Source organism: Muntiacus reevesi, chromosome 7 (assembly GCF_963930625.1).
Source record: "Muntiacus reevesi chromosome 7, mMunRee1.1, whole genome shotgun sequence".
NCBI classification, from domain to species: Eukaryota; Metazoa; Chordata; class Mammalia; order Artiodactyla; family Cervidae; genus Muntiacus; species Muntiacus reevesi.
Genome location: NC_089255.1, coordinates 5314992 through 5342284, shown reverse-complemented (window position 1 = coordinate 5342284; position 27293 = coordinate 5314992). Strand labels below are relative to the sequence as shown.

Below are 27293 nucleotides of genomic sequence, written 5' to 3'. Positions count from 1 at the left end.
CTGTAACAAAAAACCCATCTCAGCGTTGCTTAAACAATAGACTGTACACCAGCTCATGTTGCTAGAAGTTTAGCAGTGGGATAAAGATCATGGTGGTTTGGTCTGGCGGCTTAGCAGTCATTTTTCTGCCTGTCTCTCCAGATGTACACAGCTTGGGGGCTATCCTGAGCCTGGGGTTCATCACTGAGGTTCAGTGAGAGAAAGAGACTGTCTTTTCAAGCTCTAGGATTGCCCCGCTTGCCCTCTTTTGTAATAGCCTAGGCTGCTTGCTCTCTCCCACAAGCCTCTCTTTTAGACGTAGACACACTTGTTGACCCATGTATGTTCCCTTGACTTAGTGTTTATGGGAGCCCAGTGGTGTGTCATCCAGGAGACAGAGGAAATTCTTACTTCTTGCTTTTTCTCCCCAAGGGACAAAACCTGCCCGGGCGAGTCTTCTTTCTGCGTTACGTCGTACAGACCCTGGAAGATGATTTCCAGCAGATTCTGAGGAGGCAGCGACAGCACCTGCAGCAAGCCATTGCAAGCACCGTGCTGTCCTGCGACAAGCAGCCCCACAATGTCAGGTAAGCAGCGTCTGCAGCCTGGGGTGATAGGTCCCCAGTCCCGAGAGCGCAGCGGGCTGCTGAGACATAATGTCAGGTAAGCAGCGTCTGCAGCCTGGGGTGACAGGCCGTCCAGTCCCGAGAGCACAGCGGGCAGCTGAGACTGTCCAGTGACTAGATAATGTAACAGGGATGGTTATCATTACTATGAAAGTGAAAGTGTGAGCCACTCAATCCTGTCTGACTCTTTGCAACCCCATGGACTCTAGCCTACCAGCCTCCTCTGTCCATGGAATTCTCCAGGTAGGAATACTGGAGTGGGTAGCCATTCCCTTCTCCAGGGGATCTTCCTGACCCAGGGATCAAACCCAGGTCTCCTGCATCGCAGGCAGATATAGACAGTCCTAGGAAAAAAAGTCTGTGTACCAGCTGTGTGTCAGATGCCATAACTTGTGTGGTTTTTCCTCCTGAGACCATCAGACTTCCTTTAATCTATTTCAGTATTGTTCAGACAGCCTCATGAGATACTGGGAAAACATGAACTTGTGTAAAACTTCACAACTGCTATAAGCCTAAATTTATTTCCACCCCCCTGAGTAACTCAGGATAAACTTCATTTGTCACTACTACTTTCTGAGAAATCTTTTATGATAATAAGTTACATGGAACAAGATTCAATAAGGTAGCAAATGTGTGTGTGTGTGTGTGTGTGTGTGTGTGTTTTCTGTAAAATCAGGTCTAAAGCTTCTGGAATCTTCAGAGTGGGAAACTACCATATCCTTATAAAAGTGGGGGAAAATGTGGCTTCTAGGGTAGGGATCTCAGACTAGAATTTTCATCCTGGAACTACCCCCTTCTTTTGCTGCTTTTAGAAACGGTTCTTTTCAGCATTCCTTTTTTCAAAACATCACTGAGATTTTTTCAGTCATATATACATTCTCATATGTTCTTGCATGTTTGTTAAGAATAGTTTTCACAGGCCAAAATGGGATATCGACTATTATAATTCCTTTAATTAAAAAGGAAGGACATTTCATTATATTTTTGAGTATCAATCAGCTGGGAAAATTGAGGGCAGAAGGAAAAGAGGGCAGCAGAGGATGAGATGGCTGGATGGCTTCACCGATGCAATGGACATGAACTTGGGCAAATTTTGGGAGATGGTGAGGGCTAGGGAGGCCTGCGTGCTGCAGCCCATGGGGTCTCAAAGAGTCAGACACGACTGGGCGGCTGAGCAATAACGACAATGGCTTTTTCTCCCTTAGTTTGCATGCTTCTATCCATTTCCGTGGGCGTGGCATTTTATGTAAAGTTTAAATGTTAATTATAGGGGGTAGAAAATCAGTAAGTAGAGAAACTACAGAGGGCACAGGATAGTGTGATTGGGTGTAAAATTGAAAACAACAATTTAAACAGTGACGGCAGCTCTCCTGCTTTGTGAGCTTAGGCATTGAATTGGGAGATGGGAGACATGAACCCAACTCAATCCATTAACAAGTTGCTGACTTTCATTTCCACCTTTCAGGGTGTAAGCCTCTCAGTATACCCAACACTATGCTCTTGAGTTTAAACATGAGAATTTATGACCTCTAAATGCAAATAAAATACACTATTTTGTGCTTAGTGAAAAAAGTCAATTCCAGCTGGAGGGAAAACAAACTGTATTTGATTCAATAAAAAACTAAAACTAAATTGAAGTCGCTCAGTCATGTCCGACTCTTTGTGACCCTGTGGACTGTAGCCTGCCAGGCTCCTCCGTCCATAGGATTCCCAGGCAAGAGTACTGGAGTGGGTTGCCACTTCCTTCTCCAGGGAATCTTCTCGACTCAGGGATCAAACCTGGGTCTCGTGCATTGCGGGCAGACACTTTATCATCTGAGCCACCAGGGAAGCCCTTTGATTCAGTAAGAGATGGCTATAAGATTGAGGTTGTGGTCCATGGATATGTGCATGTATTTATCAAAACTCATCAAATGATATAACTGTGCTATGACCTTTAGTTGTCAGAGAAGAAGCTATTCCTGGGTTGTAATCCTCAGCTTCGTGCAAATAAAATTTCCGTTTTCTGTCTTAAAATTTTAAAAAAACTCATTAAACAAAAACCAGTGTGTAATTTATTTTATATAAGTTATACCTCAAAGATAAGCTTTCAAAAGGGAGTGGTGGTAAGTTAGTCTCCATGTGAACCCTTAAGGGATTTTCTTTTCTTTTTAACTGTGCTTACAAAGAGTAATCTGGTTCTACACAATTTAAGAAATATAGTTGTCCCCAGATGACTTCACCCACTTTTCTTTTCCCACAGGGTAACTGCTTTCAACTCTTTCATTTAAGAGATTCCTTGGAATTAACTTCTTCATGGCTGAATAACTAGCTTGTGTTGCTAATTATTGATGTTTCACTGTTCAGTTCAGTTCAGTTCAGTCACTCAGTTGTGTCCGACTCTGCGACCCCATGGACTGCAGCACGCCAAGTCTCCCTGTCCACCACCAACTCCCGGAGATTATTCAAACTCATGTCCATTGAGTCAGTGATGCCATCCAACCATCTCATCCTCTGTCGTCCCCTTCTCCTCCTGCTCTCAATCCCTCCCAGCATCAGGGTCTTTTCAAAGGAGTCATTTCTTCACATGAGGTGGCCAAAGTACTGGAGTTTCAACTTCAGCATCAGTCCTTCCAATGAACACTCAGGACTGATCTTCTTTAGGATGGACTGGTTGGATCTCCTTGCAGTTCACTGTTAGCTATAATCTATTGACTCCCCACCTGAAAGATGAGGAGTTAGCTCTTTTTCCTCTCTCCCTCCTCACACACACACACACACACACACACACACACACACACACACACACACTTCCCAGCCCCCATACCATAATATAGCTATATCAGAATTCTGTTTAGATCAGTATGTGATGTTCTGATCACTATAACTGTGTGCTAGTCAGAGTTGAGCCCAGTACTAAACTATGATTACTTTTCCTTCCACTCATAACTTTTTGTTTTCTGTAGAGTTAATAGTTGCCTAATTTTTAGTTTCCTCCTATTCTTTTGCATATCAGAAGTCAGCCCCAAATTCTCTGCCATTTGATTTAAATATCCTGTCAAGATGTTTGTTCACACTTACGAGGTTCTTCTTCTTGAAGGTCTGTTGTGGAGTACTTTGACCTCCTTTAACCTGGATTGGCTGTCCTCTTTGCCAAGTCTCTGTCATAAATGTGAAATTCTCTTCACCTGTTCCCAGTGTTGGATATGTTTCATATCTTTTCTTTTTTGGTTTACTCCCTTGTTTTGATGGATCAGTCTCCAGTAGCTGCTTAGAAAGGTATGTGGGAAGTAAAATTTTTGAGCTTTTACATGTCTGAAAATATCTTTATCTTCCACACATTGATTCATGTGAGTATAGATATTACTATACTAATAACAAACAACTTTTCTACAGAATATTAAAGGAAATTTTCCAAATTTTCCATTGTCTTCTAGCTTCTTGCTATTAAGAAACCATAGGCTACTCTGATTACTGATTCTTTGTATGTGCCTTGATTTTTTTCTCTGGATGTTTGCAGACTCTTCTTTTTGCCCAGTATACTTGTTTTAGGTCTATATTCATCTGTTATGCCGGGCATTCAGTGGGCCATTTCATATCCTTCATTTCTGGAAAATAGAGTTTTCATTGCTGTTACCATATTTTTAATTTCCAAGAGCTCTTTTACTTTTTCTTTAAATGTACCTTTTTAAAATTAATAAATAGGAATCTGTTCTTATCTGTCTGTGTCTTTTCATGTCTTTGATGTTACTAATGATAGCTTTTGTTTTTGTTATTTTTCTGTATTATGTCTGTTTTATCCAAGTTGGTTTTTTGAGGAGAGAGGAGGGTTGGTTTGGGGTTTTTTCCTTTATCTCTTATACTAGAATATGTCCATAGATGTCTGGAAAAATCTAGTGCTCTATTCATGTTTAAGGGCAACTCAGAAGCTGATGGAAGCTCTGAGTACAGGTGGGGACTTGTCATTTCTGAGTTTTCCTGCAGGTGGAACCGGCTTCTCATTTCTTAGAAAATACCTTGTCAGTGACTTTAGATCTTTCCTCTTGGGCTGGATGAGTTTTCCAGAAAAGACTTCAGATCTCCTCCGTAAAGGATAGAGACCAGGATGCCAGGTTTTTGAAAGTAGGTGTGGGAAGATGGCAAGGATCTCTGCACTGAGCATGCGCAGTTTCACTTAACGCCCCTGTTTTTGCTTTGATGCCTTTTGTTTCCCAGCTGTGCCTGATATCCTAGTCCAGAGACCCTATTTATCTCTCCACAGAGTTAACCTGTAGTCTTCAGGGTTAGAAAAGAAGATCTAGGACTCTAGAAGTTTCTTAAACAGATTATAAACTGTTATATTTATTTTTAAAATTTACCCTCTTTTATCCTAACTTCATAGAAACCTTGTACTGCCTTTTAAATAGGATTAAATAGGATTACTCTTCTCTACTGGTGGCTTAGTATTCAGCTTCCTCAATTCTGCCAAGTCAGTTCAAATGTATCCCTTTGCCAAAGGGATAGTTAGTTTAAACATCATCTATAAATATGACATTTGCTTTATTTACTTAGCTAATTGGTTACTCTGAATTTTGTAATCAGCATCTCTTACCCCACCCCTTAAATCAAAGGATAGGACCTTGACAATTACCTACATCTAACCATCTATCCCAGGGATGGAGGAGCCTGGTGGGCTGCCATCTATGGGGTTGCACAGGGTCGGACATGACTGAAGTGACTTAGCAGCAGCAGCAACCATCTATCCATCCTCTTATCACCCACTTTGGCACCTTTTTGCATTCAAAATAATTGGCATCCCAAACATTCATCATTTCCCTTTCTTTTTTATGTAGCTTATTGCATCTGTATATGTTCCTGTGAAGTATATATTTTTATTCTAGTTCTTTTTAGCTGTATATAAGAGTGTCATGCTATATATAATCAATTGGTACTTTTATTTCACTTAATATTATAGTGTACTAAAATTTGTCCCTATTGTTACCTATCCACTGTAGCTTATTCATTTCCACTACTATATAATATTCTGTTTTGTGAAATACTCATTTTCCTTCCAATGTCCAGATTTTTACTGTTATTATCTGCCTTCCTTTTCTTCCCTTCTTTGTGGATTTTTAAAAAATTATTTACTATTAGTTAAATTTTAGAAGGCAATAAAAGTAGATGTGGACTGTATCAGAAGCTTTTATCTTACTAATGCTGAGAGCCTACACCCTGTATAAGGTATGACTGCACTGAACATACTCTAAGCTTTGGTTATTAGCCTAATAATAGAAAGCCAACGAGGTTGTCTAGTCCAACTTTCTGCCTTGTCAAGGAATGTTCCTGGTCAGGAAGCCACAGATAGTACTCTTTAACCTTGGAGATACCTTTCAGTAATTCTAACTTAAAGAAAAATGTTGACATTGTACTTATCTTTTGTAACCTTCCTGCAATTAAATGTAGGGTTTCCATTAGACTTGTAAAAACTTCAAAAGAGCCTAAGTGCCCCTCTCTGTTGCCTTTAGGGAAATCTAGGTGTCTAGGAGTCCATGTTAAAGTTGCAGTTCTGAGCACCATAACAGTAAGACAGAAGTTTAAACTTTCTTTTTTATCTTTTTCTCCATTGCAGGGATGTCATCAAGTGGTTGATCAGAGCAGTAACTGAAGACAGATTAATCCAGCCCCCAAATGAGAATCAGACCTCTCCAGGAAAAGGAATCCTGAAGACCAGCAGTAGCCACCCTTCCTCCCAACCTAACCTGACAAAGAACGCCAATCAGCTGTAAGGAGCAGGCAGAAGCTATCTTCCCTGGAACTCTGGGGTTTACTGTGTTGGAGACTAGCACCACTCTCTATGAGCAGTTTCCCCAAAATTAACAGCTCTTATAAAATAGGCTGATTCTTGCTAAAAACTACCTTAGTTTGACTAAAGGCTAAGTTCCTAATTCCAGAGGTAAAACAAAAGCAGATGCATTCCCCCTAGATGAGTAGGACTTCACTAAGTGAATTCACCAGCTGAAGTGGAACAAAAGCTGAACAGCAGTGTGCTCCCCTTCGTAGATTCCAAGAGACGATACAGGATCACAGCCACTCACCGCTTCAACTGTCCACTGACAGATGAGGAGTCATGGGTAGTGGATATTCTAGCAGCCTCTAATCCTCAAGGGCCTGGGTCTCTCTCCTCCAGCCCTGGCAGAATAGCAGTTGAACCTGCAGGCTCCAGCAGGCTGTAGCAGCAGTGGCTCAGACCAGATCAGGTCCCATTCCCTCAGACTGCACTGGAAAGAAATTCCTGGCATTTCTTTTACGGAACTGAAAGTGGTCTTGGCATTTTTGGGGAAATGCCAGGATTTTGTGGGCTGGAGCTGCCCTTGTACAAGTAACCTGCTATTCTATGTCAATTATGTTTAAAAAGCCAGTTAAGCTTGATATTTCAAATATAGCATTTGTGCCTAAATTCACAGAGCTATAATTTAGTTGCACTGACCGGATTCTTATATAAGCACTATGGAGTTTAACTAATCTAGGAGACAATCATATATCTAAAGGGAGAATGTTTTGGAACAATGAACCATTGCTTTGGCAGAGTGGGGAAGGTCCTAAAGTAGGAAAATAAGATTATGTCAGAACCCCAGTATATAGACCAAGAGAGAGGCAGACACTGTTCCCTAAGAGAAAGCTAATATAATAATAGTAATTACAAGTAGATATTAGAAAAATAAAATTAGAGCCCTCAAAAATCAATTTATCATGATCTTAGCAATAGTAGGCACTGTTGTTTATCATTAACTAGTGCCTATATGCCAGATCTCTTACTCAGCACAACTTTCTGAAATAGGTGGCATTATTTCCCCCTTTTTGAGATGAGAGAGTTTTGACTCAGAGCAGTTTAGTAATTTGTCAAAAATTGAATAGCTTGTCATTGCAGAGCCAGAATCTGATCTGACTCTGGTCTACCTATTGTGTCCCTGGCTGCAGATTTTCTGCAAACAGAGCCCTTCTTTGCCTCACAAATAACAGTGCACATTAGAAAGTAATTAGCCTCCAACTAATAAAAATAATTGGGAAAAAAAAATAAATGAGACATTGAAAAGAAACGGCTAGCTTCAGGCGAGGCTCACCTTCTGAGGGGTTGCTCAGATTCCTTCTTTCAGCCTGGGTCTCTCCCACAGTTAGGTCTGATGGGAGAGAGGGTCACGTTTCACCAGTTGAAATTCTGACACTGAACTCAGGGAAAGATTGTTGTAAAGGAACCAGTAACGGGAGAAAACTGTAGTAAATTTGTATTTTCTCCTATCAAAGAAATTCAGATAATTGTTAGCCATTCTGGAGCTGTTTCTTCATCTGTAGAGTATAGAGGCTTTAGGTTAGATATCCTTAAAGTTCTCTAGATCCTTAAGATTATATGTTCCTAGGGACTTCCTTGGCAGTCCAGTTGTTGGGATGTTATGCTTCCCAATGCAGGGGCAGATTGAGGAAGGTTCTAGAGGTTTGATCCCTGGTCAGGAAACTAAGATACCACTTGCCTCATGGCATGGCCAAAATTTTTTTAAAAATAAATAGATAAGCAACAAGAACTATATTTTTAAAAAGATTGTATGTTTCTATTTTTGAATTTAAAAGCAGCTTGCTTTTGCAGCGCAACCCCAGGTTCTGAGAGGTTGATAGTATGATCTGGCAAAAGGGATTCAGGTAGGTGAAATTGCTAATAAAAGCATGCTGATGCTCGAGTAGTTCTCCCTGACCTAGTGTGTGCTTTACGAGAGCCTTTAGTACACTGGCGGGAACCTCATCCCAGCCAGCAGGGACTCTCCCGCTCATTTGTGTTCTGTGTTCTGGACTCAGGATTGTATGCCAGCTCCAGAGGATGCTGTCTATCGCTGTCGAGGTGGACAGGACCCCCACGTGCAGCTCCAATAAAATTGCCGAAATGATGTTTGGGTTTGTGCTGGACATTCCTGAGAGGAGTCAGAGGTGAGTCTCAGTTTTGTTTTGTTTTTTGATCTGGGAACATAATTTCAAAAGAAAATTCCAAACAGTAGTTAAAATAAGGAGAAAAAAAGCTAGAGAAATAGTTCCTGTCTCTTTAACCTTTTGAAAGAAATAGTTTCTCAACCAATTATTATTTGTAACTAAGGCGTAATTTCTTAGGAAGAGGCAGGGTACCTTAAATGCAGCCTAAATTTCCCACTTTATCCATTTGTCTAATAATTTTATTTATCCCTCGAGTTTTCAGCCATTAAGCACTACCATCTTCTCTGACCCTCAGCCATAGAGCCTGGTATAAATGTTTACTAAAGTCTTGTTGGGTGAAATAGGCCTGTCCGTCTGAGGGGAAGAAGAATTGATCCAAGAATGAATACAGTTGTACCTGTAAAATGAGCCCAGTTATTAGGAATAAAGAATTCACTTTCTCTAAACATTATTTAGTGAAGCGTTGCATTAGGAAGAGACAAAGAAATAAGAGTTGGCTAGGACCAATGATTCCTCCTTTGAACCAGTAATTTTAGAACCCAAAGGAGGGAAAATAAGCTATCGTGACTGTAATTTCATGAACAGGTGTTGGAACAGGACTCACCAGGGGAGAGCCGCCGTAGGCTGGCAACCCTTGAGGGAGTCTGTCAGCTCCTGTCTGCCTCCCACCCCACCCCTAAGCTCCCAGCTGGTGACCAGGACTACTCTCGTACATTTCTGGTTCCTCTGTTAGAAGAAAATGTCATTCCAAATAGAATTGTAGTAAAGATTTAGTTAAACTATCCTGCTAAGATTAAGACAAACATTTATTGGATCCGTACGATGCACCAATCATTGTTACATTAATTATTCCATGTTTTTGTAAAGCTTTATAATGGTGTTCCCATTTAACAAATGAGAAAAATACTCTAAATAGTTAAATAACTAGCCAAAGTTTACATCGCTAATCAGATTTAGAATCCAGATTTAAACCTAGGACTTCCTAATTCCAAGGTCAGTTCAAAGAAGGCAGTACGTTACAGTAGTCAGCCAGAAGGAAGCATTCATAAATATCATGCTTGCTCTATCACTTCGTTAGTATTTCATTTGGATCCAGCTTCCATACTGTTCATTTATTTATGCCCAGATTTTAGTGAGAGATGGGAAATCTAAGGAGTGGGTAACTGTAAATAAATTTAAACTAAACATAGACAAAAATAGCTTAAATGAAACCTGGTCCTAATTTAAAACTTTTCAGGAAGGAAAAATTTGCAACCACCCAAAATTATACTAGAAGATACTTTATATGGCCTTACCTTTTAATCTTTTAAAGTTTACGTATAGTTTACATTCTGTTAAATGATATAAACTAATTTACATAGGTATCATTCCAAAGTTTTGACAAAAGTATAACTTATGTAACCTATTATTTTCCAGTGACTCACTGATAGTGGTAGAAATCCTGAAGCCTTGCTGAATTCAGTTATTTTCGTAGGAATTTTTCTGTGATTTCCTTAGAATTTTCTACCTACACAATATATTGTCTGCAAATAAAAAATTTAATCTCTTCCTTTCCAATCTGTATACCTTTTCCTTCTTTATCTTACCCTATTGCAAGGGCTGATACCTCCAATAGAAGGTTGGAGAAGTGACAAGAACAGATATCCTTGCCTTATTCCTGATCTTAGAGGAAAAATATTCAGTCTTTGACTATTAAGTATAATATTAGCTGTGGATGTTTCATAGGTGCCCATTGTCAGATTGAGGAGGCCTCCTTCTTTGTCTAAGGTATTCCGTGTTTTATGAAGAATAGGTATTTGAATATATAAAATGTATTTTGTTCATCTATTGAAATAATCATAGTTTTTCTTCCCTCATTCCATTGATATGATGAATTACATTGATTTCTTCATATTATAACCAACCTTGCATTCCTGGAATAAAAAACCCTACTTGATTGTGATATATTATTCTTTTCTATTGACAGATTCAACTTGCTAATATTTTGTTAAGGGCTTTTTCATCTATGTTTACTAAAGATGGTAATTTTATTTTTGTATAATGTCCAACTTCACTTATAAAGAAATGTATATAAAAAGTAAATGTAAATTAAAACTACACTGAGATACTATTTCCAACCTATACAAATAATAAAAATTTTAAAGTACTATAAAACACTCTGTTAGTGAAGGTTTGAGAAACCAGGTAGGTGCCCATACATTCCTGATGGTAATGCAAAATGGTACAAGCGTTATGGTCGGTGGGAGGCAGGGGTATGTGTGGTGGAATTTTACAATATCTAACAAAGCTAAATGTACATTACCTCTTGACCCAGAAAAATCATGTGTAGAAGTTTATCCTAAAGATACACATTTAACAATAAGAAAATACATATGCAAAAGGATATTCACAACAGCATGTTTATAATTGCAAAATACTAGAAACAACCCAAATTCCCATACATAGGACAGTGGTTGAAAGTCTGTGGTACATCTACACAGTGAAGATGTAGCTATAAAAAAGTAAATATTAAAAATAGGAGCAAAATTTTAATGAACTGTTTCCCAAAATATATTGTTAAGTAAACAAAGCAAAATACATAGAGTATGCATAATAAATATACATATAAGAATGAGAAATTTTTTAATATACATGATTATAATTGTAAAAAAAGAAACAAAGTTAATATAAATGCAGATGCAATCAAATTGCTTACATATAGGGAAAGATGGGCTGGAAAGGAGCTAGGGTGCTAGGCTGGGTGATAATGACCTTAATAGTGGTATTGGTAGTATAGTACTCCCTGAGTATACTTCTTTGTATAGTTATAACTTTTAGACTTTTAGAACCATGTTAATGTTTTATATACTCAAAAAAAAAATCAGTAAGGAAGTTGGAGGATAGCCTAACAAACAATACAAACAGAAATTAACCTGTGTTTTAAATGAATTATTATTCAATTAAATGGGGCTGAGGGGAGAGAGTAGGGGGGAGGAAAAACCCAAGCAACTTTTTTTTCTTTGCTTTTTAGTTTTAAATAAAGATTCACAGGAAGTTGCAAAAACTAGTACGAGTGGTCCTCTATACCCTTTACTTTCCTTCCCTTAGTGATTACATCTTGCACAACTGTAACAATATGACAAAGAAGAAATTGACATTGGTATAATCTATAGCACATATTCAGATTCCACCCATTTCATCCAGATTGCACTCATCATATGTAGTTCTAAGCAGTTGTATCACATGTGTAGCTTCATATAATCACCAAGACAATCAACATATGCAGAACTGTTCCATCACCACAAAGATCCCTTGTACTACCCTTTAACGGTAACTATTCATCTTCCCCAGCGCATCCAAGTAAGTTAAAACGCAGTATTTGGACTAAATACCCTCAGGCTAAAGACAAACAAATGAAGTGTAAATAAATATTAAACTTAGTTAGTAAATTTCTTTTTCACAGGAAGTGTTAACAATTCAAACACTATCTTATATGTATTCTAGGATTAAACACTTATATGTATTCTAGGATTAAACGCTATTGTGGATAGCGAGAGCCAAGTTTCTCACTGTCAGAGAAGAGAGTTGCACATGTGAAAAGGGGAGAGGATAGAAGGAACGCTGTGGTGCTGGATTGGATTTGGAGGCATCAGTATGAGCTTGTGGTTTCTAATAAATAGGTAGATACAGGAATAAATATAGTTGTGTGAGCATTCATACATGTATTATGTGTGTGTATGTGTGGATTCGTACATTTCTTTCCTACCTCTACCCACTAAGAGAGCATAGGAACAGCTATACCCTAGGAGCAGTGCGCAGACCTTTCTTCCTAAATACTAGTTTACACTGAAAGGAACCAGAGTTTGTTAAGGAATGCCTGATTCCAGAGCTGAGATAACGTGTGAAATGAGCCTAGAACATCTTGATCCAAAAAGTGAGGAAATGTTCAAAGAATGTTCAGAACATGACAGAAGAAGCTTAAAGAACTTCCACTGACTAAATCTGAGATAATTTGAGTGTCAAAATAAATATTGACAGTAAAAGACTATAAACTGTTGTGTAGAATAATAACCCATGATTCTAATACTGATAGGAAGGAAGAGAAGGGACTCTCTTCCTTATAGTAGAAAGCCAACTAATAAATATAAGAAGAAATGATGAATTCAGGGGAAAAATACCATTTGGCATCCATCATAATAAGAATTAATTCAGGTATGACCAGATACTAAAATGATGAAATTTTGTGGAGTACCAAAATATTTGCATAGTCTGAAAATATATTCTCACAAGATATTAATTGTGAAGTGAAAAATTACTATGGAGTCAAGTAATCAAAATTAATACCAGCAGTGGGGCAAACTGACATCATATACTCCTTGATAGGCTGCACAAAACATTTTTGTAGTCCTCTTGCCGAAAAATGCATAACCTCCATCAAATCATGGATAAATATCAGAGAAATTCCCAATGAGAAATGTTCTACGAAAAAAACTGAACTGCACTTTTCCAAAATGTCAATGTCATAAAAGACAAAGCAAGAATGCGGAACTGTTCCAGACCAAAGGACACTGAAAAAAACAGGCAACTGAATGCGGTGCATAACCTGCGATTTTCTTTTGCTATTAATAGCAACATTAGGACAGTGAAAAGAATCTGATTAAAGTCTACAGTTAATATAATACTGTTGCATTAAGATTAATTTTCTGATTTTTTTTTTTTTTTTGGTCATTGTACTTGGTTACTTTAGAAAATGTTCTTGTTTTTGGCCTTTTATAACCCTACCCACTCCCCTCCCACCCCACACCTGGCAACTACTTATCTATTTTCCATTTTTATAATTAGATCATTTCAAGATATTATACAAGTGGAATCATACAGTAGGTAACCTTTTGGGATTGGCTTTTTCACTTAGCAGAGATCTCTTGGGATTCATTCAGGTTGTGGTATCTTTTTATTGCTGAATAGTATTCCATAGTATGGGTATACCTTTGGTATTTTTTTTTAAACCATTTTACCCATTGAAGGATATCTGTGTTGCTTCCAATTTGGGGCTATTATGAATAAAGCTTTTATAAATATTCATGTACAAATTTTTGAATAAACATAAATCTTCATTTCTCTGGAATAAATGCCAAAGAGTGCAATTTTTGCATTATATGTTGGTTGTTAGTTGCTCAGTCGTGTCTGACTCTTTGCGATCCCATGTACTATAGCCCACCAGGCTCCTCTGTCCATTGAATTCTCCTGGCAAGAATACTGGAGTGGGCTGCCATTCCCTTCTCTAGGGGATATTCCTGACCCAGGGATCAAACCTGGGTCTCCCACATTGCAGGCAGATTCTTTACCATCCACACTTGTGTGTGTGTGTGTTTGAGAGAGACCTTCATCCTGTTCCTGGCACAGAGCTCCTTTGGAGTTTTTTAAGTGATGAGAATAATAAAGTTATCTTTTGTTCTGTTAATGAGGTATCTCAGAAAACCACTTGGGGACCTGAAGGATGGGGGCCAGTTGCCAGGGGAACCATGTGATTAGAGAGCGGAACTTTCCGTTCCAGCTCTCCGCTGCCCTCCCTCCTCCCGCTCCATCCCCTCCTCCCCGGAAGGGACAGGGGCTGGAGGTTGAGTTCAGTTACCAGTGGTCACTGATTTAATCAGCCATGCCTGTCTAATGCCACTTCCTTGAAAACCCCAAAGGATTAGGTCCAGAGAGCTTCCAGGTTGGTAAATAGGTGGAGATTGCCTGTAGAGTGGTGTACCCAGAGAGCGTGGAAGTGCCTCACCCTTTCCCCGTACCTTACACATCTCTTTCACTTGACTGTTCTTGAGTTACACCTTTTAAAATAAACTGGTAATCTAGTAAGCAAAGGGTTTATCTGAGTTCTGTAAGCCGCTCTAGCAGATTAATCAAAGCTCAGTGGGGATCCTGGGAACCTTCCATCTGTAGCTGTGTGGTTCAGAAGCGCACAGCTTGACAACCTGGACTTTGGGTTGGCATCTAAAGAGGGACTGCGAGGGCAGCCTTTAGGACTGAGCCCTTAACCTGCGGAACCTGACGCTGCGGTGAATAGTGTCAAAACTGGGTTAATCGCTTAGTATCGTTGGAAAAAACACACATCAGATCCACACAGTTACCATGTTTGGTGTTCTTTCTTTCTTTCTTGACTATCCAAGTTCCATTTGGTATTATTTCTCTTCCATGTAAAGAACTTAACTTCTTTTAATATTTTTTATACTGCAAGTCTACTTGTAATGCATTCTTTGAGCTTTTGTTTATCTGGATTTGTTGTCTCACCTTCATATATGAATAGTGATTTTACTTGATATAAATTCTAGATTGATAGATATTTTTACTTATTTTAAAGATGTTCCGGTTTCTTCTGGCTTGCTCATGAGAAGTCATTAGAACTTCTCACTGTTGTTCCCTTCTAGTCGTGTGCCCCTTTTCCCTCTGGCCGCTGCTTTTTTTTCCGTCTACTTGGTTATGGTAACTAGTTGTAGTCTCCATTATGTTTACTCTGGGGTTTATTGAGATTCTTGAATCTGTGAGTTGATATTTTTGATCAAATTTTGAAATATCTTGGGCATTTAAAAAAACTTTTTTGGCCTGAATTCTCATCATCTTCTGGGAATTCGAGTACATATATGCTAGGCTGTGTCTCACTGTTGCACCGAATATTACGACTCTGGTGTTTTCTACTATTGTTTTTTTGTTTCTTTTATTTGACTTGTCTTTTTTTCTCTCTCTGTTTCACTTTGGATAGTCTTCATGCTCATCTTTTCTTTTTTGTGCTGCCTAATTTGTTGTGAAGCCTATCCGATGGATTTTTTTTTTTTTAAATTTCAGATATTATATCTTTCAGAACAAGAGCTTCCATTTGGTTCATCCTTAGAGTGTCCATTTCTCTTTGCTAAGAGTCCCCATCTAGTCACTCATATATCTTGGTTAGTTGGTTGGTTGGTTAATCTTGAGCATATTCTTAACAGCTGTTCTAAAGTCCTTGTCTACTAATTCCAACATTTGTGTCATCAGTCTGTTTCTGTGGGCATTTTGATCCTGGTTATGGATTCATTTTCCTGTTTTTTCCCTCGTCTAATAACTTTTTATTGTATGCCTAACATTATGAATGGTCCGTTGTTGAGTCTGAAATTTGCTGACTTCCTTTAGAATGTTGACTTTCATTCTGACAGACAGTGATTTCTTAGCAGATTAGCTTCCTTATTTTGAAGCTTGTTTCTAGGACTTGTAAGGGTATTCTAAAGCAGCCTTTCTTAAGAGACTTATGTTCTATAGCTTAGTCTTCTGGGATTGCACCCGAATGCCCAATTGAAACCTCATCTCTCTCAACACTGGGCACTTTCCTGAATCCCCGTTCACTCACAGCCCTCACTAACTGTTCTACCCCCGGCTTTGGCTATCTCCCTGTCCATGTGCCGAGGGGGGACCATTACAGATATTCCAGCCACCTCAGCTCCCCGGACCTCCAGTCTCTGCTCTGCCCAGTAGATCCACTGCTTTCTGTTTAGGACCCATACTTTCCTTGGCCTTAGTTAGAAAGTGCCCCCAGCAGGAAATCTGGTGTAAACATGGAGTTCACCACCTTTGTTTCCCTTTTTCTCAAGAACAATAGTCATTTGTAGTAGTTTATCCAGTGCCTGAAAATAGTTATTTCATATATTTTGTTCGGGTTTCTAATTGTTGATAAAAGAGTAAATCTAACACCAGATATACTTGTTAAGGCTGGACCTGGAAGTTTAGCCTTCCTCTCTATCTTGTTTTTAAAATTTGAATTTGAATTGCTATAGATAATTGTACTTCCATTTCCTACTATGTCCAACACATTAAAATTACTTTCTTGTCCTTTGTATATTTCCGGGTTTGCCATCTTGGATTATAAAACCCAGGACAAATGCAGGCTCTGGAGTCAAAATTGGAAGAGAAAATACAGTTTGAAATTAAAAGTTATTGAATAGGACAACTGTCTGTGAAAGTCATACACTAAATGCAGAGTAGAAATTAGACTTTAAAAGAAATTGGAGAATATCTTATGAATGTAATAGTTTGTCCTTTGTATTAAAGAAAATTTGACAGAGAAGGTATAGGATGGTACTAAAAAATACATTAAAGAGATCAAATGGGTTTTCATAAATATTTTAGACTTTTTTTAAGCTTTAGAATGGTAAGAAGCAAAGGTTTTAAAAGTATTTATTCTGCTTTTTTAATTTCGCTTTTACACTAATAACACGTGTCTGGTGGAACAGCAAAAGGAAAAGAAAGGAGAAAATAAAAACGAAGAGGTACTTTGTTATTTATCATTGTTATAAGCGGCAGTAGCACCAAGAGCCCCCTATTTTTCCAAGTGTTGCCCCACTGCAAAGGGGCAGCTGTAGAAGAAAGAACCCTGATACCTGGGGCAGGTTCTGTTGCTGCCATCTCCTTATCTGCTCACTGTCTACTCCTCAGAAACTGCCCTGATGCGCAGACCTGGCAAGAACCACCAACCACACCTTCAGGCAACAGCCTTTAGGCAGTCCAGAGATGCACCCTGTGCCTCTCAGATTCATCGCGTTCTGGGGGGGAGCCGACACTGCGTTTAGAACAGCGAGTGGGACTCACCTTCCCGAAGCTCAGCCCTTGTTTTACAGCTCTCTTCTCAAGCCTCTGAGTGTGCTCCAGCCCACCCTCGCTGGCCATGTCCCTCGGGGACTCCTCAGAAATGGCAGAAGGCCGCGGTGCCCCAGATGTGTGTCTTTTCTCCTCGGTTGTCACCGTGTGTTTGCTGGCGTTGCAGTGCCGCTTACCGAGGGCCTTCTTTACTCCCCTCGGCCGCTGTCACCCGCGCCGCCTCCCCCGTCAGGCCGCTTCCAGCCCCTGACCACGTGTGCCCTCCCGCGCGTCACGGGAGCACCACCACACTGTGTATACACTCGCCCTGCGCTTCAGCTTCCTGTTGCACACTTCTTCCCCTGTTCAACCATCAGCTTTTCGAGAACAATACCCTCTTTTATTTCTCTTAATAATATTCTTCATTTGCGCCAATTATGGCACCTTATGGCCATTCAGAAACAGTTAGTCTCATGACGGATTCTCTTGGTTAGAGTATGCTGTAATTCTTCTTCAAGTGTCCTAAGCTAGCCTTCCGCTTTCAGACGTCAGTGAGTTCCCACCCCCCCGCCCCCGCTCTGGCAGGTGTCCATTCATGAACGAATCCGCTTGTGCCCTGTCCACAGGCTTTGTGATTTTGCAGGCCTTCACCGTGTTCCTTCTTAGCCTTCTCTGGTTTAGGCAAAGTTTAGAGCATTCAGGGAGAACTGTGGTATATGTTCCTTGAGACAGTAGTTGCGATGGTGCGCTCTCTCTCTTCTCCATGCAGAGAGATGTTCTTTACTACCATGGAAAGCCACCTTCTACGCTGCAAAGTGCTGGAAATCATATTTCTCCACAGCTGCGAGACGCCCACCCGCCTCCCCTTGTCTCTGGCCCAGGCCCTCTATTTCCTGAACAATTCCACATCACTGCTCAAGTGTCAGGTACGTTTTCCCTACTGCAGTTCCAGGCCTAGACCACCTTTTCCTTAATCCTGGAGCTTTTTATAAAAGTTACTTAAAAACTGTATACACCTCTTACTGAGGAAAGAATTTATTACCAACTGCTTTTACTATCTCTGCAGTCGGATAAAACCCAGTGGCAGAAATGGGATGAGCTGGTCGAGCACCTGCAGTTTCTGTTGTCCAGTTACCAGCATGTTTTAAGAGGTAAGGAGCATTTGGGCACAAACCAGGTGGTGTGGGAGTCTGGCAGTGGACATTATTATGAATTAAAGTCACATAAGGGACTCTATTAATTTCAGTAAATCATTGTTCCTTGGTGTAGCTGCAAGAAACGAGAAAGGACATAGCTGGAATCGCTGCTCTGAAACAGAGGAATTCACTTAGTGTTTTTGTTACGGCAGATGCTGCAGTGCTCCTCACAGTCCTTCGGGTTGCGGGGGTAAATGAAAGTCCTCCTGACATGAGCAAGATTCAGTAATGTCCTAACAGCCCTGGCAGCTTTCCCTGGCCCATCATCTTTGTTGGGGCTACTGCTCACTGACTTGGATGTTGTAAACATCTGTCAGTGTGATACAAATACACAGAAAATCAGTGGCAAGGTAAAAATGTACATCTTGCAAACGATGTAAGACTGTGAAAGTGGCTCTGCCCCAGTCACAGGCAAAGCCAGTAATCCACTGAGGATCTGGGAGAGTTAGACTGATTAGTTAACTGACACTCAGGGGCAAATATAGACAAGGATAGTGGTGGAATAGGTGCTTCAAATAAGAGTGATTCGATCAGCCAAGGATTAATGAGGCCCCTAGGAAAACTAACGTAATTATAAATTACATAAGGAAAGATAGTAAGTTTACAAGGGAGAAAATTGACAGTCCTCTTGTGATACCCTGAGCACACCTCATCACTTAGGTAATGTTCTTGCCAAAAATTCATGACCTGAATCTAATCAGAAGGAAGCATCAGACAAACCCAGATTGAAGGGCCTTTTACAAACTAACTGGCCTGTACTTTCAAAAGTCCCAATATCTTAAAAACAAAGGAAGACTGAAGAACTATTCCAGATTAAAATAAAACTAAAACACATGAATATTATGTGCAAAACATGATCCTGGATGGGATCCTGAAAAAGAAGCTTCTTTATGGTCCAACTTTTATATCCATACATGACTACTGGAAAAACCATAGCTTTGACTATACAGACCTTTTTTGGCAAAGTGATGTCTCTGCTTTTTACTATGCTGTCTGGGTTTGTCATAGCTTTTATTACAAGGAACATGCTTCCTTTGACTTCCTGGCTACAGTCACCAACCACAGTGATTTTGGAGCCCATGAAAATAAAATCTGCCACTGTTTCTGCTTTTTCCCCATCTATTTGCCATGAAATGATGGGACTGGATGCCATGATCTTAGTTTTTTGAGCGTTGAGTTTTAAGCCAGCTTTTTCATTCTCCTCTTTCAACCTTCATCAAGAAGCTCTTTAGTTCCTCTTCACTTTTTGCCATTATATTGATATCATCTGCATATCTGAGGTTGTTGATATTTCTGCTGGAAGTCTTGATTCCAGCTTGTGTTTCGTTCAGCCTGGCATTTCTCATGATGTACTCTTCATAGAAGTTAAATAAGCAGGGTGAGAATATACAGCCTTGATGCACTTTTCCTATTTGGAACCAGTCTGTTGTTCCATGTCCAGTTCTAACTGTTGCTTCCTGACCAACATACAGATTTCTCAGGAGGCAAGGAAGGTGATTTGGTATTCCCATCTCTTTCAGAATTTCCCACAGTTTGCTGTGATTCACACAGTCAAAAGCTTTAGCATAGTCAATGAATCAGAAGTAGATGTTTTTCTATAATTCCCTTGCTTTTTCTATGATCCAACAGATGTCGGCAATTTGATCTCTGGTTCCTCTGCCTTTTCCAAATCCAGCTTGTTTATCTGGAAGTTCTCAATTTACATACTGTTGAAGCCTAGCTTGAAGGATTTTGAGCGTTACCTTGCTAGCATGTGAAGTGAGCTCAATTGTAAGATAGTTTGAACATTCTTCGGCACTGCCTTTCTTTGGGATTGGAATGAAAACTGACCTTTTCCAGTCCTGTGGCCACTGCTGAGTTTTCCAAATTTGGTGGCATATTGAGTGCAGTATCATCTCTCAGGATTTAAGATTGCTCAGCTGGAATTCCATCACCTCTACTAGCTTTGTTCATAGTGATGCTTCCTGAGGCCCACTTGGATTCACACGGCAGGATACCCGGCCCTAAGTGAGTGACCACACCATGGTTATCTGGGTCGTTAACAGCTTTTCTGTACAGTTCCTCTGTATTCTTGCCACCTCTTTTTAATCTCTGCTGCCACTTTTAGGTCCTTGCTATTTTCTGCCCTTTATTCTGTCCTTAATATATGTATATATATATATATGTATATATATATATTGCATGTATATGTGTGTGTGTGTATATATACACACACCTATATACACACATACATGATCTACCTGCCATGATCATATTGAGGTTGATTTTAGTTCAGTAATGCTCTTGGGAAGATAAGATGGTCCATACACCCTCTTGTGCCTGGAATTGAGGAAGGTATTACAGAAACATTAAAAAAAAAAAAACTAAAAGCACCGAATTTAAAGTAGAAGGTCTGGGTTTGAATCCCAGTTCCATCTCCTGGTCACCTACTCTGCATTGGGCAGCTGATTTCATATCTCTAGACCTCAGTTTCTTCCTTCTATAGAATGGGGATGATAATACATATCTTGCCAAGACTAATTGCTAATAGGCATGAAATGAAGCAGAAGGCGCTCAGTCAGCGTTAGCTGGCTCTCAGGCTGCCTGTTGCCTGGCCAGGAGGATGCTACAAGGGTCCTCTCTGTTTCAGACGCTTGTAACTAAACGACGTGTGGCTCTGTGGTTTGTGGTGTTTTTAACATGCTCAAAGAAAGGTACGTGTCCTTCTAAGAACAAAGCCCCAAGGCAAATTCCATGTGTCCTCAGCCTCACTGAAGTTTATGTAATTGTTTCTTTTGGAGATCTAGCAGAAAGTTTAATATTAAAGCAGCTTGGTTTTGTTTAAAGTTCACCTTTAATACTTGTTGTTCATTTCTGTTTTGTGTCCCAGGGAATATACCTGGGTCATGGGCAATAGTAATTTAAGGTGGACATGGGATCTACTTTTATTACAGAATATTCTCTTCTGCCTTGAATAAGGGAGAGGAAACTCTCAGACCAGTGCATACTAACCAAGAATAAATGGGATGTTCAATCCTATTTTATCCTTACCATCCTTTTCAGCTTCTTTGGAAAAGAGTTAAGAAGGAGAAGAAATATTTAGAACCAGCAGTTTGAAAATAGTGTCCTGCAAAGAACAGAACTGAATGGTTCCCTGAAATAGTCAGTGTCTTATCAGGAGGCATTTTACTGCGACGGCTCCTTAGTCATCTCTGCCCTGTTCAAGTGGGCGGAGGACGTCATTGAGTGCGTTTTGAGGTCAGCCAGAGTTGTCCAATGGGCTTCCCGGGTGGCACAGCAGATAAAGAATCCCCCTGCAATTCAGGAGGCACAGGTTCGATCCCTGGGTGGAGAAGATCCCCTGGAGGAGGGCATGGCAACCCACTGCAGTACTCTTGCCTGGGGAATCCCGTGGACAGAGGAGCCTGGCGGGCTGCAGTCCATGGGGTCGCAAAGAGCCAGACACGACTGAGCGACTGAGCACGCACAGAGAGTTGTCCAACTCCAGGGGCGGGGGAGGAAAGAAAGAGGCTGGGGAGTCCACATTTGCCCTTTGTTTAGAACTTCTAAGGAGGAAGAGAGGAAGGGGGCATAGATAAATTCACATACACTGGCTTATCTAACCCAGTAAGCTTGTGAGATGAGTGCCAACCCCCTTTCACATATGGGCCAACAAAAGCTGAGAGGAAAGCACATGCAGAGCCAGGATTCAAACTGAGGTCTGTTGCCGAAGTCTGTGTACTGTGGAAACACACTAGAGGAGATTAATATTCTGTGAAATCCTGGATGAAATTAGATGAGGTTCTAAGGAATTTCTGATGCCCACTTCCTAAACTCTCTATACATGGTTAAATTACTCTCATACTGACCCTTGACCTTGGGGAGCAATGTATCTTGAACCTCCCCCCCCACATTTTTTAAATGTTTCGGTAGAGGGCACAGCAGCCCCAGAGAGGTGGATGCTGGGCTGTCACCTGAGCTGAGGGAAGCGAGCCCCCACACCCCAGTTTCACAGCCGAAAACTTAAGTCCAAGCCTCAGCAAAATCACGAGTTGCCATATGCTGTGAGTTCTCTGATGCATGTGAGTAATTAGAATATACTTTAAAGCTATGAATCTAGGAATTTAAACATATGGAATTTAAATGAACAAAATGCTTTTCCTGAATTTCCCTGTGGGCCACTGAGGGTGGTGCGGAAGTCAGACGCCTGTCCATTCCAAGAAGAGTCTCACACCAGCCTTCCTGCAAGGGGCCTCACCCACAGAGGGGGGAAGGGCAAACTCAGCACCACCAGTGCATTCGGACATTCCTCCAGACAACAAACATTTACCCAGCGCCTCCTCTGTGCCTGGCTCAGTGGGAAAACTTGGCACTGGCAGAGACCAGTGTGGCCCCTGCCCTCCTAGAGCTTAACTGTCTGGTGAAGTGATTGGCTGGAAACAAACCATCACACTAGTAACATAATTGCAATGAAAATAAATGCTGTGATGGGGGAAAGTAGGAACTCAGGAAGGCCTCCCTAAAGGAGGAATACTCAGACTAAGATGTGAAGTACTGGTATTAGCCAGGCAAATAGGGAGGGCAAAGTTTCCCAGAAGGAAGAAACAGCATGTCCAGGGACCTTGAGGCCAGAAGCTACTTAATGAGTCCAAGGAACATAGAACAGACTAGTAGGACTAGGATTTGGTGAGCACGGGGAGAGCAGCAGGAAACAAGACCTAGACTCCTACACAGGAGTGGGCGCGAAGGGCCCTCCAGTTAGCGCGCTCCTTCACCTTGGTTCCAGAGTGAAGGGAACCCAGCACAACGCCTCGTGTGTGGCAGACAGCTTGGCCGAGGACGCGAGAGGTCGGGGAGGGTGATGGTGACGAGGGTGTGGGTGATGCCGTGGGGTCCCAGTGGTGGAGCAGAAGCACTCTGAAGGGTGCTGGGGCTGAAGATGACACCCAGGGTTCCGCCAGCACTGACAGGGCGGTGCATGGAAGAGCCGCAGAGAAGGGCTCCACGGGGCCGTTAGATGGGAGGTCCTCATGACGATGACCCTGACAAATGCTAATCGCTAGCCCTAGTATTGATCCAGGACCAGTAACAGCACTACCAGCCCCAGTATCTTGAGGCAGGCCTTGTGCCACATAAGCCCTTTGCATAAACTGCCTCACACAACAATCCCAAGAGCCTCTGCAGTGAGAACTCTCGTCCCTACTGAAGCATAAAGTCCAAGCCCCCGCCGGCTGGGCTGGGATGGTTCACGTCCACTGGCCAGGACTTCCGCCCCTTGGCCAGTGGCTCGGTGGGCACTGCTGACCTTCGCTTCTCTGAATTTCCTGCATTGATTCCGAGTTCCTCTTGCTCCCAAGTCTCCCATCCCTCTCTCTGCAGTCATTTCTGTTATTTCGCAGTCATTCTTCTGTTTTTCAGAGTAGCACATGCTTTAAGAAAACCAGATTCTACTAAGAGGATTCTCTCCCCTGTGGCCATGCTTCCCAGGAGCAGACTGAAGTATTGCACATGTCACTGCTTAAAACCCTTCACACCCCTCCTTTTGCTTGTGGAGAAGACAAACTCCACATTGGTCTGTGAGCCAGGCTGCCTGCCAGTCTCTTCTAGTCCTGTTTTCCTTCTTACTTCCCAGATCTGACCTCTAGTTTTCCAATCAAGCTTTTCCTGTATCATGGCATTTGCATGGCATTTTTCTTGCTACATGGACTGCTTTTCCCCAGACTGCTTTTCCGCAAGACTTTGGCATGCTTACCTCCTTCTTATCCTTTGGGACTCAACTAAGACACCCTCCCCAACTAGAATGCACCGCTTCCCTTGTATCCTCAGTGTTCCTGTTTATCACAGCACCCAGTTTATTTGCTTGGTTGCACTCCCCAAAGCCGCAGCTGTTTCTGTTGACTGGTCCACTGTCAGGCTCCGTGCGGCTGGAATGTCAGTCCGTGAGGGCTGGGCCCAGCTCTCTGATCCCACGTCTCCCGGAGCCTGGCCCTGTCCCAGAGGCAGGGCGGGCGCTCACTGTGAACGCTGGCTAAATGTGGAAGGGCCCCTACGACGCATCTCAGTGCCGCGGTGCCTCCTGCTCCCAGACTTTCTGGACGTTCTACAATCTGTTTATTACACTTTTTTTTTTCCAGTTGATTCTGTTTCCTAAATTTCTAGACCCTGTAGTTCAGTCCTTCTAGGAACCCTGTTAATGAGGGTGTCATTACCCCCTTTTATAAATGAGATGGAGAAAATGACGCTGCGGTCTCTGGTGCAGCTGGAACTCAGAAGGCCCGCAGGGCCCTCCCGCTGCCTTTGCCTCACGTGACCCTGTGTGCCTCAGCCCCACACACTGCCAGAGCCCTGCTGGGACTGAGCCATGGCTTCATAATGCACACTGTTAGGAGTTTTTACTTTCCCAGCATTTTAGTTTTGGACCTACAAAAAGGTTTACAGAGCAGTACGATGTACACTCACATAACCTTTGCCTTGATTCAGAAGCTGTTAACGTTTTGCCATATTTGGCTTATCTGTTGATCCATCCACATACTTTTTTTGCTGAACCAGTTAAGAGTAAGTTGCGCTATCATAATCCTTCATGCTTAAATACTTCAGCTTAAGAATATTCTCCTACATACCATTATTCATTATGCCACTGATTTTATCCTTGATAGAATGTTATCTAATATGTGCCAGTAATATCCTTGACGGGTGTTTAGTTTTGCTTTGGGTCGGGATTCAGGCAAACATCACACATTGTACTTGGCTGTTATGCGCTTCGGCCTCCTGTCATGTAACGCAGCTGCCAGCCTTTACTTGTCTCTCGTGATGGGACATTTTTGAAGAGTCCAGGTCAGTTATTTCATAGAACACTGCACAATTGGGGTTGCCTAGTTATTCTCGCATGATCAGCAAGAACACAGAAGAGATGAGGGTGTCCACCCCTTCAAAAGGCAGTAACATATCATTGATGTTAAGTTGGACCATTTGGTCAAGGCGTGTCTATGAGATTTCTCTATTGTTCTCTTCCCAGAGGGTAAAACTTTTGAGACTCAGTATCCTGTTCAGCCTTTCATTTGCTGAACTACTGAACTGATTTAGTAGATTGAAAAATGGTCCCTTTCTAGTCATGTATTCCTTCTACATTTAACTGGCCTTCTGGTAAAAATGATCTTTCCCTTCTCCCTGCACTCATTCTTATTTACTATGGATTTGGGACACTTTAAAATTCAGTGTGTTATAGTCCCATTTTGGGGGCCATTATTTACCATCATATTGTTCAAAATGTGGCCAAGACCTCTCTTACATGTCCCCATTAGTTTCTAAGCATTCCCTTACTTTCTTATAAAGAGAGTTCCAGGTTCACCTTGTAACTTCCTTGCCATGATCCTAAAATCAGCCTTTTTGCCAAGAGCTCTGGTATCGTTTAGTGGGGAGTGGGAAATAGTATTTAGAAACCAAGATCTAGGTGCTAAGTACGCTGATTGCTACTGGGACAGCCCTGTTATTATTGCTTCTAGGCCCTTTCTGACAAGAGCTAGTAAATTATGTAATTAAAAAAAATACAAGTTCATACTGATACCTGTTTTCACTTTCATAGAATTCTTCCTCTTCCTGTTCCTTAACTCAGTCTTTTCTCCCACAGTGAGAACCCTTACTTTATTCTCAACAACACGAGTATATTTATCCATTTGGTCTATCCTGCAATACATACAAAATGGATTCTTTTAAATAGAATTACAATAAACCAAAATCACAACAAACTTACCATATAAATTTTAATATTTCTTTGCAATTCTTTTCCAAGAATAGTTTTCTGATTATATCCATTTGAAGCAGTTTCATTATTTAATATAGATTCGTTGTCTAAATCAACAAAGGAAAAAGAACAAAAGCGAGGCTTGTTTTTTTTTTAAATACTAAAACCTGAGGTCCAGAGAGAACCAGAACAAAGGACCTTTCAGAAATGGGCCTTTGACTTGTAGCCTAGTCACTCATCAACAAATCTTTGCCTAGACCCTGCCTACCAAAATCCCACCTTCCCCAGTCATAGACGAATAGAAAGTCGTTTGGAACAGTGCCATTGACTTTTCCCTCTTGCAGAGCACTTGCGGAGCTCAGTGATCGACCGGAAAGACTTAATAATCAAAAGAATCAAGCCCAAGCCCCAGCAGGGGGACGACATCTCGGTAGTGGACGTGGAGAAGCAGATCGAGGCCTTCCGCAGCCGCCTGGTCCACATGCTGGGAGAGCCGCTCGTCCCGCAGCTGCAGGACAAGGTGCACCTCCTCAAGCTCCTGCTCTTCTTTGCTGCGGACCTGAACCCCGACTCGGAGGCCGCCCCGTAGGCCCGGGACCTGAACCCCGACTCGGAGGCCGCCCCGTAGGCCTGGAGCAGCCAAGGCCGCCCAAGGCGCTCAACACCAAGAATACCTCCTGAACTCCACCTCCAGCTGCTTGGAGGTCCCAGAAGCATAGAAAGTAGTTTAAAATCTAACAGGACCAAACCTCCCTTATTTATCTGTAGGCTATGAGAACTTTCTAACTCTAGTAAACATCTTTTAACAACCCTGTCCTCGCCTCTTCTCAGATATGACTTAAATACATACGGTGTATATATTTTTTAATAAATTATTTATGTATACCTTTTTTGAAACAGGTAGTACTGTATGCACTATATGTTTAACATTTCCATTCAGGATGTGAAAAAAAGAATCCATGTGCTGAACAAATTCTAGACATCAATGTTACGTCATTCAAGGTACTGAGAACCTGTTTCGAAAGAGAAAGATGTTTGTCTCCCTAATGGAAAACAGATATCCCATATTGGACCTGTGATATTGCCTATGAATTTGTGGCCAGTCTATTAAGACCTAATGTAATGAAGGGGGATAGAAACAAAAGTAGGGTGTGCTGCAAAAAAATTGACGTTAAAAGGATACAATAAAAAGGCAATGGTGTTTCAAAATATCTTTCAAAATATAAAGTTTATCATGCTTAGGTTTCATGACTGAGTAGG

At 41.3% G+C, this 27293-nt stretch overlaps 1 protein-coding gene across 3 annotated transcripts in view; it reads left to right on the top strand.

Moving 5' to 3' along the window:
* SIMC1 (SUMO interacting motifs containing 1) overlaps window positions 1–27249 on the top strand; it is a 68322-nt gene extending 41073 nt beyond the window's left edge. For all 3 annotated transcript variants that reach the window (XM_065941444.1, XM_065941443.1, XM_065941442.1), the window contains 6 exons: window positions 412–566; window positions 6193–6345; window positions 8409–8537; window positions 17887–18043; window positions 18184–18268; window positions 26378–27249. In XM_065941444.1, the coding sequence (XP_065797516.1) occupies window positions 412–566; window positions 6193–6345; window positions 8409–8537; window positions 17887–18043; window positions 18184–18268; window positions 26378–26622 (924 nt within the window). In that variant the 3' untranslated portion in view covers window positions 26623–27249. The remainder of the gene's footprint in view (window positions 1–411; window positions 567–6192; window positions 6346–8408; window positions 8538–17886; window positions 18044–18183; window positions 18269–26377) is intronic.
* The last annotated feature ends 44 nt before the right edge of the window (window positions 27250–27293 follow it).